Here is a 20,229-nt window from a genome sequence, read left to right as displayed (position 1 = left end):
GATGGGAAGATGTTCAGCCACTGACGTTTCCATTCATGTTTTTTATGAATGGAAACGTCAAGTGCTGAACATCTTCCCATCAGAAAAAACAGCAAGTAAAACACCCGCGAATTTTGTATTTCGCGTATCATGCGACCCCCCCAAATTTAGGTTACAATTTAGGTCTTCAAAAGTCGCATGATACGCGAGTATATACGGTAATAGGTTATCCCTAATCCCATATGATCTCATCTTGTGAATTAACCTTCTGTGCGACTCCTTATCAAACGCCTTCCGGAAGTCCAGGTATGCTACATCTACAGGATCACCATTATCCACTTTGCTTGTTACATCTTGGAAGAATTCTAGCAAATTATTCAAACATGATTTACCCTTCATAAAATCATGCCTACTGTGATGGATAGCGCTTTGGCTTTCCAAATATCCCTTACGTCCTTGTTAATTGATTCCAACAATTTTCCAGATGTTAAACTAACTGGTCTGTAATTTCCCACATTCTGCCTCCCTCCCTTTTTGAATAAGGGCGTTACATTAGCATTATCCAATCCAACAGAACCTTACCCATGTCCAGGGAATTTTGGAATATAACCAATGGATCCACTATATTCACTGCCACTTCCTTTAACACCCTAGGATGTAGGCCATCAGGCCCGGACAAAGTATTGATTTAGCATCTTTGCCATTTCTGTGTTCCCCACTATTGGCTCACTGGTTTCATCTTCCCAGGGACCAACATTAGTGACTCCCTTCTCTTTTATGTACAAACTTTTGCTATCCTTTTTGATATTCTGTGCTAGTTTTTTCCCCGTAATTTCGCATCCCTTTATTTGTGTTTGAATGTTTCCCAACTTATGACGTGCCCTAGTTTTATAATGTCCTTGACCTCCTTGTTTAGCCATGGATGTTTTTTTAACCCCTCTTAACCATCTTTCTTCCTCACTGTGATATATTTTAATTGTGAGGGCTTTTCCTGATATATATTAATGACCTAGATGTTGGACGCTGGTTTAGCTCAGTTGGCTTGCGATGCAGAACAAGGTCAACAGTGCAGCTCAATTCCCATACCAGCTGAAGTTATTCATGAAGGCCTCGTCTTGGCGGGCTTAAAAATGGACATATATCCAGGTCCAGATAATGTGTTCCCAGGCTATTGTGGGAAGCGAGGGAGGGGTTTCCCAGGGCTCTGACCCAAATTTGTAATTCCACTCTGGCCTCGGGGGAGGTGCCAGAGGACTGGAGAGCAGCTCATGTGGTCTCACTATTTAATAAAGGTTATAGAGACCAGCCAGGGAACTCAGATCAGTGAGTCTCCCATCAGTGATTGGGAAACTACTGGAGAAGATTCTGATGGGGAGAATCTATCTCCACTTGGAGAGACAAGGTTTGATCAGGGATAGTCAGCATGGCTTTGTCAGAGGGAGGTCATGCCTAACAAATCTCTGAATTCTTTGAGCACGTGACTAAGTGTGTAGATGAGAGTTGACGTAGTTTACATGGATTTCAGCAAAGTCTTTGACAAGGTCCCACAAGGGAGATTTATTAAGACGACAAAATGCACATGCGATACAGCGTGGATTCATAATTGGCTTAGCGGTATTAGACCGAGGCCGATGATAGATGGCTGCTTTAGAGTCTAGAAGCCAGTGGCGTACCACAGGGATCCGTGCTGGGTACCCTATTGTTTGTTTCTTATGTAAATGACATAGATGACTATCGGAGGTAGGGGGCGCGATTCTCCGAGCCCTGCGCTAGGCCGGAGAATCGGCGCAACCACGCCATGCCGCCCCGACACCGGCGTGCGATTCTCCGAGGTGCAGAGAATCGGCGCCATTTACGCCGGTCGCGGGCCACTATCCGCAACCGGGCCGCCGATTCTCCAACCCGGATGTGCCGAGCGGCCGCACGGAAACAGCAGTCCCGCCGGCGCCGTTCACACCTGGTTTCTGCCGGCGGGAATTCTGCGTGTAGGGTCATGGGGCGGGGCGAAGCGCTCCTTCACCGGGGAGGGCCTCTGATGGAATCTGGCCCGCGATCGAGGCTCACCGATCGGGGCTCACCAATCGGTGGGCCGGCCTCTTCCTTATGGGTACCCTATTGTTTGTTTCATATGTAAATGACATAGATGACTATCGGAGGTAGGGGCGCGATTCTCCGAGCCCTGCGCTGCCCCCCTCCCCGCGGGCCTACTTTGTTCCGCTTCCGGCCCTAGAACCCCCGTGCCATGTTGTGTCGGGGTCAGTGGGTTGAAGAAGTCCCCCGCGCATGCGCGGGTTGGCGCGGCCCAACTGTGCATGCGTGGGTTGACGCGGTGCCCATTTGGCACCGGGAAGGAGCTGGAGCGGCGTGAACCACTCCAGCGCCGCGCTGGCCCCCTATGGGGGCCAAAATCGGTTGTCCCCACGCCCGTTTCGCGCCATTGTGAAACATGACGGCATTCACGACAGCGCGAACACTTAGTCTCCATTTTGGAGAATTGCACCCAGGATCACTAAGTTGGCAGATGACACAACGATTGGCCAGTTGATTAAGAGTGAGGTTGAGTGTTTTGGGTTGCAGGAAGATATAGACAGGATGGTCAAATGAGCGGATAAGTGGCAGATGGAATTTTACCCTGAAAAGTGTGAGGTGATACACTTCTGAAGGAGTAATTTAACAAGGAAGAATACTATGAATACACTGGGAAGTTCCGAAGAACAGAGGGACTGTGGTGTGTTTGTCCGTAGATGTTTGAAGGCAGAAGGGCAGGTTAATCGGGTGGTGAAAAAGGCATATGCGTCACTTGCTTTTATCAATCATAGCATAGATTACAAAAGCAGGAAGGTCATGATGGAGCTGTATAAAACTTTGAGGCCACAGCTGGAGTACTGTGTGCAATTCTGGTCGCCACAATATAGGAAGGATATAATTGCACTGGAGGGAGTGTAGAAAAGATTCTCCAAGATGTTGCCTGGGATGGAGCATTTAAGTTATAAAGAGAGGTTGTATGGGCTTGGGTTCTTTTCTCTGGAGCAGAGAAGACTGAGGTGTGAGCTGATCGAGGTGTACAAGATTATGAGGGGCATGGACAGGGCAGATAGGGAGCAGCTGTTCCCCTTAGTTGAAGGGTTCGTTATGAGGGTACACAAGTTAAAGTGAGGGCTGGAAGGTTTAGGGGGGATTTGAGGAAAACGTTTTTACCCAGCGAGTGGTGACGATCTGGAGTCCACTGCTGGGAGGGTGGTAGTGGCACGATGCCTCACATCCTTTACGAAGTACCTGGATGAGTACTTGCCATGCTATAACATTCAAGGCTATGGGCCAAGTGCTGGCAAGTGGGATTAGGTGGGCAGGTCAGGGCCTTTCATGTGTTGGTGCAGACTCGATGGGCCAAAGGGCTTCTTCTGCACTGTAGTATTCTGTGATTCTCAACCTTGCCCCTCTCTTGAGGTGTGATGATCCTCCGGTTAAATCGCCACTAGACAGCTCTCCCCCTCAAAGGAGAAAGCAGCTAATGGTCAGCTGAGACTAGTGGTTAGCACTATGGCTTCACAGCGCCAGGGTCCCAGGTTCGATTCCCGCTTGGGTCACTGTGCGGAGTCTGCACAGTCTGCATGAGTTTCCTCTGGGTGCTCCGGTTTCCTCCCACAGTCCAAAGATATGCAGGTTAGGTAGATTGGCCCTGATAAATTGCCCTTCGGTTTGATGGGGTTGCTGGGATAGGGTGGGGTTCGGGCTTAAATGGACTGCTCTTTCTAAGAGCCGGTGCAGACTCTATGCGCCGAATGGCCTCCTTCTGCATTGTAAATTCTATGATGTCTATGACTATGGCAACCTTATATACTAGACCTTGGTATACAAGGCACAACTTCAAAATTTGCAGATGATACAAAATTTGGAAGCATTCAGAGGATGATAGTCACAAAAATTCACAGGACGTAGCCGTGTTGATGAAATGAGCAGTCAAGTGGCAGATGAAGTTCAGTGTAGATAAATGTGAAATGAAGAACATGGAGAGACAATATAAAAGAGAAGGTGCAACTCTAAAAGGGGTGCAAGAGCAGAGGGTCCCAGGTGCATTTGTGCATGAATAAAGCAAACAGTATCCGGGGTTTTGGTAATGGGGGAATTGAGAGCAAGAGTGAGGAAGATATGCTAAACTTGAATAGTCACTAATTCAGCCTCAGTATTGCTCCTAGTTCGCGGTACCGAACTTCAGGAAAGATGTGAAGACATTGGAGAGAATGCAGAAAAGACTCATGAGAATGGTTCCAGGGATTTCATAGAATTTACAGTGCAGAAGGAGGCCATTCAGCCCATCGAGTCTGCACCAGCTCCTGGAAAGAGCACCCGACCTAAGGTTAACACCTCCACCCTATCCCCATAACCCAGTAACCCCACCCAACACTAAGGGAATTTTTGACACTTAGGGCAATTTATCATGGCCAATCCACCTAACCTGCACATCTTTGGACTGTGGGAGGAAACCGGAGGAAACCCACGCAGACACGGGGAGGATGTGCAGACTCCGCACAGACAAGTGACCCAAGCCGGAATCGAACCTGGGACCCTGGAACTGTGAAGCGATTGTGCTATCCACAATGCTACCGTGCTGCCCCACCTTTAGTTACAAAGATAGATTGGAGGAGTTGGGAGTGTTTTCTATGGAGAAGGCTGAGAGGAGATTTGACCGAGGTATTCAAAATCATGAAGGATCTGGACAGAGTAGGTAGGGAGATACTGTTCCCACTCATGAAATGATTGAGAACAAGGGGGCACAGGTTTAAAATGATTGGAGAAAGAAGCAAAACCGAGAAAACAAGATAACACGCAGCGAGTGGTTGAAATCTGGAATGCACTGCTGATTGTGTGGATTGGATTGGATTGGTTTATTGTCACAGATCATTGTGTACATGAAAAGAAAATAAAATAAAAAGAAAATACATTATAGGGCAACACAAGGTACACAATGTAACTACATAAACACCGGCATCGAGTGAAGCATACAGGGGTGTAGTGTTAATCAGGCCAGTCCATAAGAGGGGTCATTTAGGAGTCTGGTAACAGCGGGGAAGAAGCTGTTTCCGAGTCTGTTTGTGCGTGTTCTCAAGACTTCTGTATCTCCTGCCCGATGGAAGAAATTGGAAGAGTGAGTAAGCCGGGTGGGAGGGGTCTTTGATTATGCTGCCCACTTTCCCCAGGAAGCTGGAGGTGTAGACGGAGTCGATGGATGGGAGGCAGGTTCAATTTTTAAAAAACCTTTCATTCATTTTTATGGGATTTGAGTTTCGCTGGGCAGCCCAGTATTTTATCGCCCTTCCCTAGTTGCCCTTCAGAAGGTGGTACTGAGTTGCTTTCTTGAACCTCTGCATACCCTGGGGTGTAGGTACACCCACAATTCTTTAGGGAGGCAGTTCCAGGATTATAACCCAGCAACACTGAAGGAACGGTGATAGATTACCAAGTCTGGGTGATGAGTGACTTGGAGGGTAACTCTAGATGGTGGGGTTCCTAAGTCAGGCTAACCGGCCTATAATTTCCCATCTTCTGTCTCCCTCCCTTCTTAAATAGGGGTGTTAAATTAGTCATTTTCAGTCCTCTGAGGCCTTCGTGCCTCCAGCGATTCCTGAAAGATTCACCACCAATGCCTCCACAATCTCCTCGGCTATCTCCTTCAGAACCCTGGAGTCTGGTCCAGACAGTCGGTGTGATTTATCCACCTTCAGACCTTTTAGGAAACCGGAGTATCCGGAAGAAGCCCATGCAGACACAGGGAGACCGTGCAGAATCTGCACAGGCAGTGACTCAAGCCGGGAAGCGAACCTGGGACCCTGGCGTTGTGATGCAACAGTGCGAACCATTGTGCTACCGTGCCACCCTTAGGTTTCAGTGAGATCAGCTCTCAATTCTTCAAAACGCTAGGCAATGCAGACCCAGTTTGTCCAATCTCTCTTCGTAAGATGGTCCTGCCATCTCCGGATTAAGTCTGGTGAAACTTTGTTGCATTCCCTCCAATGCAATAATATCCTATAAGGGGACCAAAACACAGTACTATCAGCCTCACTGAGGTAAGATTAGAGTTCTCCAATTAACAGATTTTAAAAGAAGGTTTTCAATTAACCCAGCCCACCTGCAGCTGGTGTTGGTGTGAATCTTCCTGCCGGTTCAACTGGCTGTGGTGAGAGAAAGGGGAAATGCGGCTCTCCAAGCCTCTTGAAAGTTCACTCTACAAAATGGAGCGTGTCTAAGTTTGGCAGAACATTCTGGAACACCAGCATCAATCATCAGCGAGAGTCACTGAAGTCCTGAGAAATCAAAGTAGCCGATTGGCTGCCAGCCAAGTCCATCAAAATATGTAATCACTGGGCCAGATCAAAGAGCATTGGTACCAGAACTGTCCTGAGGTCAGACCAAATAGCACTTCTGCTGAAGAGGGGGGGGGGGTTCCATTTTGTTTAAAAATTAAAAGTGCAGTTCATTTGACATAAATCCCAGCAACTGTCCAGGCACGAGGATCCCGACACGAGTTTAAAGTCCTCATAATTAACCTGCAATCCCACCTTCTTCTCCTTGATTTTTGATTTTCTAATATTCCATACAACTGAACCTCCCCTCCCGCACTATTTACCCAATCTCTCCTAAACCCCAAAATTTTGACTTTTTTGCCTTTGTATGCTCTTTCCTTTAGTTTTATGTTATCTCTCACCTGTTTTGTCAATCCTCGTGGTTTTACTTTGTAAGTCGAGCATATATAGGGTCTGAAAGATTATTATTCTCATTATTATTATTATTGCCTTTAAGGCCACCCAGTTTATATTTAAGTTAAAAACCGGAAACTCCAGCAAGATGTGCTGTTTGGTCTGACATCAGTGATGTCCCAGACTGACTGGCTTGGCTGGTAGCCAATGAGCTGTCCCACAACCGGCTCTTCTTGGGGACAGGCAGTGATTGGTTCTGCCGTCTTTGGAATATTCCTTAGTGAGACCAGGTTTATTTTTGTTTTGATGTCAGAAGCGTGGAGGATGCAGCTCTGATCTCTCTCTCCTCTAATGGATTATTTCTAAAGATCCAGGGTAAAAACCTCTCTCGCTGCACAGCCAGTCTGAGCTGAAAAAAAATCCAGTCCAGCCAGCAAATGCAGGCATGGTTCAGATGTTTAATCTTGTGTGGGGAACTCTGTTCTTATCGCAGTAAGACCGTTGGCCATTCTGGGGGAGTTGGAAACAAGGAAGAATTAAACAGGCCTGGGGCTGTTCTGTTGAATCTTGAAGGCCCTGGTTAATACAAGTAAAAGTGACTCTCCAGAGGAAATTCTATTGCCTGGGAGTACTGACTGACGGCTGATACCAGAAGATCATCACTAACACTACATCGGTGACTTCAATCCCTAAGCATCCTGGGAGGACAGCCTGCTGCAACAACTTCAACAGCGGAAGCAAGGACACTCATCTTTCATTTCATATTAATCCCTTATTTTTTTTCATCTTTTTCCCTCCCCTCTGTGTGTGTCTGTCTTGTGTGTATTTGGGTAGAGGGTAGAATTATTTCATATTTCAACTTTGATTCTGTTATAAATAAACAATTCATGCAAACCTGGTGGCAATAACGTATTGAGCAGTCAAGGGGCCAAAGAATCTGCAAATTTTATTTGAATTATTGTTGGATTCACTTGCATTGGGACTCTAGGGCAAAACTAAAGAGCTAGTCATTGACTTCAGAAAGCAAAGTACTGTCAGCATCAAAGTGGCTGAGGTGGAGATGGTATGGCAACTGCTCGGCCCAAGATAACAAGAAACTTCAGAGAGTCGTGAACACAGTCCAGTCCATCACGCGAAACCTGTCATCCATTGACTTCATCTACACCTCCCGCTGCCTTGGAAAAGCGGGCAGTATAATCAAAGACTCCTCCAACTTCATCCATCAGGCAGGAGATACAAAAATCTGAGAACATGTTACCAGACTCCTAAACGACCCTCTCATGGACTGACCTGATTACACTACACTTCTGTATGCTTCACCCGATGCCGGTGTCTTAGGTATTTACATTGTGTACCTTGTGTTGTCCTATTATGTATTTAATTTTAATTTTATTTTATTTTCATATACTAAATGAGCTGTTTGAGCTGCTCGCAGAAAAATACTTTTCACTGTACCTCGGTACACGTGACAAAACCAACGCTCAAGAAACTAGACACCATCCAGGGCAAAGCAACCTGCTTGATTCGAACCCTATCCACAAACATTCACTCTCTCCACCACCACAGAGGCAGCAATGTGTACCATCTAAAAGCTTCAGTGCAGTAACTTATCAAAGCTCCTTAGGCAGCACCTTTAAGACATATGACTGCTACTAGCTAGAAGGATGAGGGCAGCAGATGCATGTAAACACCACCACCTGGAAATTCTCCAAGCCACACACCATCCTGACTTGGAAATATATTGCCGTTCTTCACTGTCACTAGGTTAAAATCTAGGAACTCCCTCCCAAACAACTCTGTGGATATACCTACAGTGCTGCTGTTCAACAAGGCAGCTCACCGCCACCTTCTCGAGGACAATTAGGGATGGGCAGTAAATGTTGACCTAGCCAGTGACGACCTAGCCAGTGACACCCACATCCCATGAATGAATTTTTTAAAAAGAGTACAGGTAGCCTGCTTTCTCTATGTTGAAATTGTGAAAGGCATTAGTTCAGCCTCACCTGGAGGATTGTGTGCTGTTTTGGTGATATGAAGACATTGGAGAGAATGCAGAAGACGTTTACATGAATTTTCCAGGAATGAGGAACTTCAGCGCTGAAGATATATTGGAGCAGTTGGGACTTTGGGATTATTTTCTTGGAGAAGTAAAAGCTGAGAGGAGATTGATAGAGGTATTCAAAATCATGAATCTGAACAGAGTCAATATGGAAAAACTATTGCCACTCGTGAAAGCATTGCGAGTGCGAAGGCACTGATGCAAAGTAATTGTCTAAAGAAGCAAAAGCGGAAAGAGGAAAAGCTTTTTCTTTTTCTAAAGTGTTTTTATTGCGTTTTCACATTTTATATTTTACAGTTCATACGTTACATATTACATAAACAAAAGAACACACTTACAAACAAAAGGGCAAAAGAAAGACAAACAGATATATTTACAGCCAATTGTCTTCCCTCCCGCTGCCGCCGTGACCCCCCGTTAGTCGGCATACGTACGTTACAATCCCCAGTATGGCCAGAGCAAGTATTTACAGGTCTCTATTTACAGTTTCTTTAAGCTTCAGCTTGTCCTCTGACCTGCCCCCTGCGACTTTGACCCTTGTCCCTCTCGTTCTCTTTGTGTGCCTTTGCCCCCCTTCCCCCTCCTTTTCCTCTTTTTCCTCTTTGTCTTGTGACTAGTTTGTGTCTTGGTTGCTGGTTTGGCTGCGAACAGATCTTGGACCAATTTGGTGAACGGCTTTCACGTCCTGTGGAAGCCCCCTTCCAATCCCCAGAGGCAAATTTTATTTTCTCTAGCCTGAGAAATTCCGCCAGGTCGGACAGCCAGTCTGCAACTTTGGGTGGTGCTGCCGATTGCCGGTTCCTCCTCCCATTTTTTCCTTGTCTCGTTCAGGGGGGAGCGTGCGTCCTCCAACAGTGATCCCAACAGTGATCCCACAGGTCCACACCGTTTCTCCTTCATAGGTCGCCCGCGTCCATAGTTCTGATATCTGGGGATATGTCGTTGTTTCCTTATGGAAGAAGTTTTTGAACATAGAACATAGAACAGTACAGCACAGAACAGGCCCTTCGGCCCTCGATTTTGTGCCGAGCAATGATCACCCTACTTAAACCCACGTAACCCGTATACCCGTAACCCAACAATCCCCCCATTAACCTTACACTACGGGCAATTTAACATGGCCAATCCACCTAACCCGCACATCTTTGGACTGTGGGAGGAAACCGGAGCACCCGGAGGAAACCCACGCACACACGGGGAGGACGTGCAGACTCCACACAGACAGTGACCCAGCCGGGAATCGAACCTGGGACCCTGGAGCTGTGAAGCATTGATGCTAACCACCATGCTACCGTGAGGCACTTGAATGTATCTCGGGTCGAGTCCTCTCAGTAATTGGAAACTCTCCGTGAGTTCCCCCAGGGACGCTGGTGAACGCTTTCATTTCCTATGAAAGCCCTCTTCCAGTCCCCAGAAGCAAATTTTATTTTCTCCAGCCTGCGAAATTCTGCCACATCGGACAGCCAGTCTGCAGCTTATACATGTGCCGAACTGTCAGTGTCCCCACATACTGTCTCCACCTTTTGAAGGTAGCGTCCATTATTGCGGGAGTGAACCTGTGGTTGTTTCAGATGGGGGCCATTGTGGATGTTTTGGTTATGCCAAAGTGTTACCTCATTTGGTACCATGTCCAGACGTGGCTGCTACCACTAGGCTCCTTCTGTATTTAGCCGGTGGTGATAGGAGAGTGGCTGGTGCTAGGGCTCGGATGGACGTCCCTCTGCACAAACTCTCCTCCATCTTCTCCCACACTGTTCGCACGCACACATACACACACACACATACATCACATACACACACAACCCCACCACACACACACAACCCCCACACACACACACACACACACACACCCCACCACATATACACACACATACACCACATACACACACAACCCCACCACACACACCCCCCCACCACACACACACACACCAGATACTCACACACACACCACCACATATATACACACCCCACCACGTATATACATACACCCTCGCCACATACACACACACACACTACCACATATACACACACACACACCACACCACATATATATACACACACACACCCCACCACGTATATACACACACACCCCACCACATATATGCACACACACACAAAACCATATATATATATATACATACACACACACACCCACCACCACACACACACACACACCACCATGCACACGCACAACACGCACACTCCCCACCCCACCACGCACACACCCCACCAAGCACACCCAATACGCATATGCATGCCCCACCATGAACACGCACCCAACCCCACACAGCTCCCACCACACACACACCTAACCAGATGCTCACACACACACCCCCACCACACACGCACACCACACACCCCATACATACCACACACACACACACCACCACATACACACACTCACCCCACCACACGCACACCCAAACACGCACACTCCCACCCACCACACACACACCCTACCACACTCTCACCCACCACACGCATGCACACACCCACCACATACACACACACACACCCCACCACATACACACACACACACCTCACCACACGCACAGCCCACCACGCACAGCCCACCACACACACTCCACCACACGGACACCCAAATTGACACACACACACAAGCACACCCCATCACACGCCCGCCCCGCCAAACACCCCACCACACACACACACCCTACCACGCTCCCACACACACACACACAAATTGACACACACACAAGCACACCCCATCACACGCACATGCCCCACCACACGCACACGCCCCACCACACGCACACACCCCACCACACGCACTCCACCACATGCACACCCAAATTGACACACACAAACACACCCCATCACGCACACCACATCACCCACACACCCCACCTCACACACACCCCACCACACACACACCCAAATTGACACAAACACACCACATCACACGCACACCCCACCACATGCACACCCACCACACGCACACACAGACCCCACCACACACACGCCCCTACACGCGCACCCGACTATGCACACGCACACCCCACCACACAGACCGCACCGCGCGCACGCACCCCTCTACCCACACACACTCCACCATACGCACACCCACACACACAACCCATCACGCAGCACATCCCCACACACCCCACCACACCACCCACCCACATATACCGCACCACACAGCACATCCACACATACCCCATCACACACCACACACACCGTAATTTGTTTGTTGATTGTTTTAAAAAAGGCCGAGGGATGTAGATTGGGAGGGATCTAAACAGGAAGAGGAACCTGGGCAGTATGTTCATTTTGATAGCCTGTATTCTCCTGCAGGAGAAGTGGGGAGTGAGCCCCACCTCTGTTGGTCCCTTTTGACTTCCTCCACCAGACTCGTCAGATTACACATGTGTATCAGTGTCCAGTAATGGGCTGTTTGGATCCCCAGGTAACGGAATTTGGTCTGGGCTTGTTTAATCAGCAGACCCCCAGCATTGTCCCTCCCCACTGCGGCTTCACAGGGAAGATCTCGCTCTTGTTCAGGTTAAGTTTGTAACCCAAGAAGGCTCCCTTAGGAGTTTCATTATCCCTTCCATGCTGGTCTGGGTGTTCAAGATGTAGGGGAGCAGGTCATCCATGTAAAATGAGACTCTTGGCTCTGTCCCCGCCTTTGAATACCTCTCCATCCCTTTGTCGCTTTGAGGGTAATCGCCAGTGGCTCAATTGCCAGAGCAAACAGCAGCGGGGATCGTGGGCATCCCTGCCTCGTGTTTCTCTTCAGCCAGTGTTTGTCCTAACACTCGCGATGGGAGCTCTTTACAGTAGTTTCACCCAGGAGGGTGAACCCTGCTCTGAATCCAAACCATTCAAGTACATCTACGAGGTACTTTCATTTGACTCTGTCAAAGGCCTTTTCTGCAGCCAGGGAGATGATGTTCTGGTGTTCTCTTCCGGGATTGGATCATTATTACATTCAGCAGATGCCTGATGTTCGATGTTAGCTGCCTGCCCTTGACAAAGCTCGTCTGGTCCTCCCTGACTACCTCGGGCACGCAACTCTCCAGCTACCTCACCAAGGCCTTCGCCAGGATCTTAGCATCTGCGTTGGGTAGTGCGATAATCATGGAGGACCCCCACTCAGGCAAGTCTTTGGGTACCAGCAATATTGAGGCTTGTGCTAGTGTTGGTACCAGGGTGCCCCTTACTGATGAGTCAGCGAACATCTCTCATATGTGCAGGGCCAGTGCTGGCGCGAATATTTTGTAGAAATCCACCGGGAATCCAACTGACCCTGGCACCTTCCACGCGTGCATGGAGTTGATATTATAATAAAAGACGTTATTGTCACAAGTAGGCTTACATTAACACTGCAATGAAGTTACTGTGAAAAGCCCCTGGTTGCCACACTCCGGCACCTGTTCGGGTACACAGAGGGAAAATTCAGAATGTCCAAATTACCTAGCAGCACGTCTTTTGGGACTTGAGGGAGGGAACCGGAGCACCCGGAAGAAATCCACACAGACACGGGGAGAACGTGCCGACTCCGCACAGACAGTGACCCAAGCCGGGAATCGAACCTGGGACCCTGGTGCTGTGAGGCAACAGTGCTAACAACTGTGCTACTGTGGCAGTTGGATCCCATGACTTCCCCCAGTTCTAAAAGTGCTTCCAGGCTTCATCTCTGATCTTCTCCCATGACCAGTCCATCGAGGATCTGCTTCATCTCTGATTCGCCCTCGGGGAGAGGATGGGCGGTTGCTCAGAGCTGTACAGTCCCAATAGAAAATGCAAAGGGTTTGTTCCTTTTTGGCATGGCGACCAGCCTACTGTTACTGTTCCTAACCTGGGCTATTTCCCTCATGGCTGTCTGCTTTCTCAACTGGTGAGTTAGCAGGTGGCTGGCTTTTTTTCCATGTAGTAGAAGATCCCCAGTGTCCGGCAGAGCTGGTGCACTGCTTTGTACTGCTGATCCACTACCATTATGGAGTCAACCAGCTACTGCCTGGCTGCTCTCTCCTTCCTATCTTTGTGCGTCTTGTACGCAATAATTTCCCTCTCATCACCGCCTGATGAGACCTCCACATTCTGGTTGTTGGTAAAGCCTGTGATATCTGTTCTCAGAATGCCTTATCAGCCAGAAGGATCGTGCCCAGCCTCCAGAGGGGGCGCTGTGCCTGGCCCATCTCTAACCTCACATCCACGCAGTGGTCGGAGATTACGATTGCAGAGTACTCCGCTCCTACTACCCCTGGAAGCACCACTTACTCCCCTACTACCCTGGGTATGTGATCCTCCATGGGTCCACTGCCCCCATCTTTGCATGAAAATATTCAATTTCTTTGCCATGTTTGTTTATTCCCCATACACGTTTACAAAGACCACTGGTGTCCCTTCCAGGACACCACGAACCATGATGTACCATAGTCTGTGACCGTCTTCATCGCTGTAAATGCTGTCCTTTTAGTGAGCATATGAACACGCCCCCCCCCCCTTCCACCCCCACCAGCGCTCGTCCTGTAGCATGACTGGTAAATCACTCATTTGTCACATTTATGAGAGGTAGCCCGGTTTGTGTCCTGATGGCCCATCCCATTTGGGTGTGGCTGGTTCCTCGTTGCTTCATGTGTTTGCCATCGCCTCAATCTTCCTCTCCAGACTTTTACTGATTCTGCCTTTTTTTGGCTCCTCAGTTGTTGCCTGGCATTCCTCGTTAATTGAGATGGTGTTGGAGGCGGGTGGGGGAGGCGTTTACCCCGGGATTAGGGTCTATTTTTGGACCAACAATGCCTAATTTCAGGTTTCCAGGAGGAGAGCCACCTTTTGCACATCTGCTCAGCACATCCTTATCACCGGAAGTCATGAAAATCGTTTTCACGCAGCAAGTAGCTGGGGTGAGGAAGGCACTGCCTGAGAATGTGGTGGAGGCAGGTTTAATCGAGGCATTCAAAAGGGAATTGCTCGTTATCTGAGAAGGGAGAATGTGCAGAGTTATGGCCAGGGAAACGGTGTGAAGTGAATGCTCATTCGGAGAGCTGGTGCAGGCATGTCAGGCTAAATGGCCTCCTTCTGTGCTGTATAACTGTTCTTTAAAAGAGTGAGAAAGCCAGTGAGAGTAACCCACAAAGAGAGATGTTTGCATGTTGATCATAATTAGTTTAAAAAAAGAAAATTATATCCTCTATAAAGCAAGCGGAGGCGGTGGTGTAGTGGTATTGTCACTTGGCTAGTAATCCATAGACCCAAGATAATGATCTGGGGACCTGAGATTGAATCCCACTGTGGCAGGCGGTGGAATTTAATTAACACAATATAATATCTGGAATTAAAAGTCTAACGATGGCTGTGAAACCATTATCAATTGTCGTAAAAACCCATCTGGTTCACTAACGTCCTTTTGGGAAGGAAACCTGCCATCCTTAACTGGCCTGCATGTGACTCCAGACCCACAGCAATGGGGTTGACTCTTGAATGTCTTCTGAAATGGCCCAGCAAGCCACTCCGTTGTATTCAGTCGCTACAAAAAACACCAGCGAACCAGGCACTGGAAACTACAATGACAAACCCAGCCGTGTAAACCTTGCAAAGTCCTCCTTACTAACATCTGGGGGCTTATGCCAAAGTTGGAAGAGCTCTGTCTCAAATAAGTTAAGCAACAGCTTGACATAGTCATATTCACAGAATCATACCTTACAGACAATATCCCAGACAGAACGATCACCATTCCTGGGTATGTCCTGTCTCACCGGCAGTTCAGACCAAGCAGAGGTGGCAGCACAGCGTTATGGAAGGAATTGCCCTGTGAGTCCTCAACATCAACATCAACTCTGGATCCCATGAGGTTTCATGGCTTCAGGTTAAACATGGACAAGGAAACCTCCTTCTGATTACCATTACTGGCCACCATCAGCTGATGAATCAGTGCTCCTCCACTTGTGAAAATAGGGTATCAGGCCTCAATTCAGGAACCAATCCCCCACTTTTAACATTGTTCTTATTGGAAAATTGGTTCCAACTTAGGACGTTTCGACTTAATACTTGGTTTCCAGGAGGTTTCCAGGAGCCAATTGTGTCGCAAGTCCAACACTGCCTGTACATTAATGTTTGCAGTAAATATTGATTTTTCTTCTTGCCATCTCTTCCATTTCCCACTGAGGGCCGTAGCGCAGCTCCATGATATGTAGTAGCATGTTGCCAGCTGATCTGAATTACCTTTTTTAATCTATGCAGATATATACTGTGCACTAATATTTTATTATTGTAAAGAATGTTGAAGTACTTGGATTATCAGTAGGGGTCGCTAGAAAGCAACGAGATAAAATTAATCTTTTGTTTATTTCCTCGGATCTCTTTTCTATTTCTTAATCACCCTCCTTCAACCCAGTGATGTTTGGGTTAATTTTGCCATCCCTATTGTCACCCATCTTCAGTTGGCTGACTTAACTGGCCAGTACAGATGTTTCCTTAGCTTCATTTATTTATTCTCTTCCAACATCGTTGGACGGGAGAGTACTTTCAGTAACCTCACATTAATTTCGCATTTGATGCCAGCGTATTCTTGTTGGCATGACATGTCAGATGTGCTGATCTCAGCAGTGTTGTCATAGAGATACAGTTGGATTCCTTTTAGTGAAAACGCAGCATGACTATAGAAACAGTGTTTACGGAGATGTGATTTTGCTGACGTAAGTGCATTTGTTTTTACGGGAGCTTCAGTATATTGTTTATATTTTGCTCTTTTTTTAAATGAAATTCACGCTTGGTTTACCACACCCCATGTTCTTGAATAATTAAAATTCTGCCATTTTACAAGTCTTCTTGTAGCCTTACACATCCAGTGAATACTGTCAAAGTATCGCATCGGCAGTGAGCTGCGGTATCTCCAGTGTTTGGTAAGATGTCTTGGACCAGTGTCTGGTAAAATGAGGAGCTCTGTAATTTTTATTTTGCTTGTGATGCATTTTAGCAGTAAGAATGAGACTGCTAAATAATGTTGACGCTCCCCCTTCCAGACACTTAAGCATCAATTCTCGATCTTTTGCTTATTATATTTTTTCCAATTAGGAGCTTCACACTTGGACTTTTGAGTTCAATCCTTTTCATATAAATATGTTGACTAAAAATCAAATTGTAATTTTTTTTCCCTTCACACATTTAACAGGGTTTTAGCTAAAGATATTTCAAATTTTGGCATTGTCACTTGCTTATAACTGTTGATTTGTTTTCAGTTCATACAAGGTTGTTTACTTAGCTATAGTAATTTTAGAGTTTGTACAGTTTTTCAGGTTTTATGGATAATAGTTTGGGTTTGCATTAATGTGGAAATTTGAATGACCTGTTGTCCCTGTTTTAATGAAATTTTTGTCTTAATCTGATCAAGTTTCAGTTTAATCATACCTTCGATATTCTTTGCAGCTAATGGGAAATCTAGTTCCAGGCAAGCAGCAAACCATGGTAGTCGCCGTTGGGGATCTCGGACCCAGAGCTTAAACAAAGAGCCTGTTCACAAAGACGTAGACTTGGTGACCAAACGCATGTTATCTGCCAGGCTGCTGAAAATTAATGAACTCCGAAATGAGGTTACTGAGTTACAGGCTAAACTGGAGGATTTGCAGAAGGAAAATAAAATACTAAAGCACCTCCAGTACAGACAAGAGAGAGCCCTCAATAAGTTTGAGGACACAGAAAATGAGATCTCATTGCTCATATCCCGTCACAATGATGAGGTTAGGGTACTTCGGGAACGACTTAGAAAATCGCAGGAGAAAGAAAGAGCAATTGAGAAACGATTGAAAGACACCGAGGATGAACTTTATCGTACCAGAAGCACTCTGCAGAAATTAAAGAAACTTTCAGAGGACAAACACCTGGTGGAACGAGATGAACTGGCACAGAAACTTGCCAAAGCTGAAATCAGAATGGAAGAGGGTGAAAGAAAATTGAAGGTAATGCTTTTACGAGACTGTTATGTTTGCCTTTTCTGTTCCCCATCAGACACATTTTGGGGCGGTGGACCAATACAAATTTCTCCATTTGTAGGGAGCTTACCTTGGGATGGGATTGAGTTACTGTATATGCCGCATAATCAATTTGAGTTGCCACTGGGGCATGTCAAGAAATTAAATGAATGTGGAGCTGCTGAAATGATGAAGCCTGGCCAGAAGCATTTCCAAAGCTGAAACCTTAAATCATCTTATGATATAAGTTTAATATGTATATAAAGCGTGTTGTCATATAGGGATTTATTGATGCTATGTACGTTGAGAAAATAATAGCACAAATGTTTAGCAACTATTTCTCTCGTCTTCTAGATCAGGCACTTGTTCTCACTTTTGAAGAATGCTTTGAATAATTACAAGTAAAACTGACTGAATATTTCTATTGGTTCTAATGTTGAAAACTCCTAATTGGACTTGCGCTTATATTAATAACATGATTAAGGGTTTGATTTAAAGAGGACAAGTTTTGATTTAAAGTGCACCAAGTTTGTCAGATCCGATTAGTGCATGTTTGAATTTTTAAAAATTAATTATTTCACGGGATGTGGGTGTCACTGGCTAGGTCAGCATCTATTGCCCATTCCGAATTGCCCTTGAGAAGGTGGGAACAATCATTTGTTCAGTCAATTTCAGTAGCCAACATTAAGAACTGAACTGTTTTCGACAATTAATATTGGACGATGAGGGGAAAACTCAGGGCAAGATTTTCTTGGAAATTGGGGAAAGCCGATGGCGGGTGGAAAAAGCATTTTGCCTATTAACGGCATTGGTGACTTTTCACATTATACAGAGTGGCACTTAGTGGCAAATGTTTCATGCATGGGTTCCATGCCATATTGTTGGCGGGAGGTCTCTGTCCTGCACAGGTAGCACACTTGCCGCTGGGAAGTCGTGTCTGCAGAAGCCAAGAAGCATACTGTCCCGAAATTCACCAACGCCTCTCTGGAGTGGCTGCTCGAGGCAGTGGAGGCCTGCCTCGATGTGATACCTGTGCTCTGGGCGAAGACCTGTTAACTTGCCAGCAAGATCACCAATCCAACTTGGTAGGTGGTGGTCAGATCTAACGCTTTGCTGAAGAGGATAACCATCCAGTGCTGCAAGAGGATGAATGAACCCCTTTGTTCTGCCAAGGTAAATCTCTCTTCTCGTCATTCTCAAATCACACACCCATTACCCATCCACAAGAAGCTCACATGCCAGCTCAAGGGAAACCAACACTCACTCTCTTACACACATCTTCAGCTGCCTTGCAGGTTGTGACCTCATCACCTCGCTGATCCCACACCATCCACACATGCCAGGCACCCTTATCATCTATCCTGCTTACACTCTCCACCTGTCATTCACGCAGGTCAAGCTAGCACACAACAAAAGGGAGAGATCACAGACAGGTGGAGGGATGCCAGAGCTGAAGATCCATCTGGCATGCCGGGGAGGACGTCGACCACTCTTGTGCTGATGGTGAGGTCGGCGGCAATAAACTCAGTTAGAATCCAGTGCTGCAACATGCATCAGATAACAATGCTGTGAGTCATGTCTCCTGTTTCTCAGGCCTCTGCTAAACATTAATGAGCTCTCCTTTCTTTTACAGGAACATTTGGGAAGCAGTTGAGGGAGTCCACCAGCCAGATCCTCGAGTCCAGCTGCAAGAGTAGAGCAGAAGAGGAATTCACATGGCCCAAAGTGGAAGTGCCATCATACCGTTAATGCACACCTTCCACCAGCGGGTAGACACGCACCTTGGTGGGGCCTAGTTTTAGAACAGCCTCAGGTTTGCAATCTGGTGAGCACATCACACTGTCCGATCCACAGTAGGCTAAGATCGGGACGAGGCGCTCAGAGGATTCCTGGAGGCCATCAGTTTGCTGAGTCTGAGCCAGATTGCACTTAGTCATACCTCAGTTCCTGGAGCTTCAAAGACAAGGGAAGGAAAATCAGGGAAGGATGTCTGGCAAACTCCTCTGATGGAAATCTGATGGATGCTGCCCCTCTATCCAGATGACGCCTGCAAAGGTAATCACCGACAACAGGGCGTGGCAGAGAACAGGCTGCCTGCACCTCTGCTGTGGATGTTGCAGATGCACCACGACACAGCAGCAGGATTAGAAAGGTTAAGCTCTAGTTGCACAGCGTGGGCACGGGTGTTAAGTACTTGTACATAATGTTCACCTCTGTAAATAAACTCCCACTAATTGCACCCTTTCTATTGTTGCTTGTTCTGATGAGCTGTGTTCCTGCAATTCTGAAGTGAAAATCTGATTCCTGCACAAGATGAAGGCAGGGTTCTCATTCTAGGGCTTTGTCCTTGTGCTTCATGCAATGTTCCCAGCACAATTATGGCGTCCCTTCAGTGACTGAATACTTCAGTCATGCCTTTATGTCGGAGGGAAAGAGGATAATCTCCCACAACATAAAGGTAAATTGGCCATCATCCCAAATGACCATAGACTGCTCTCTCCTTTGAGTGGGATCTGAGGATCACCACACCTCAGACAAGGGGCAAGATTGAGAAGGCGGGGCC

At 47.0% G+C, this 20,229-nt stretch overlaps 1 protein-coding gene across 2 annotated transcripts in view; it reads left to right on the top strand.

Moving 5' to 3' along the window:
• Positions 1-20,229, top strand: part of lca5 (lebercilin LCA5) — a 167,425-nt gene that overhangs the window by 58,666 nt on the left and 88,530 nt on the right. For both annotated transcript variants that reach the window (XM_038799298.1, XM_038799299.1), the window contains exon 3: positions 17,125-17,654. In XM_038799298.1, coding sequence (XP_038655226.1) covers positions 17,125-17,654 — 530 coding nt within the window. The remainder of the gene's footprint in view (positions 1-17,124; positions 17,655-20,229) is intronic.

This window comes from Scyliorhinus canicula, chromosome 6 (assembly GCF_902713615.1).
Source record: "Scyliorhinus canicula chromosome 6, sScyCan1.1, whole genome shotgun sequence".
NCBI lineage: Eukaryota > Metazoa > Chordata > Chondrichthyes > Carcharhiniformes > Scyliorhinidae > Scyliorhinus > Scyliorhinus canicula.
Note: the sequence above shows the minus strand (reverse complement) of the source record. Positions and strands in the feature narration are given on the sequence as shown.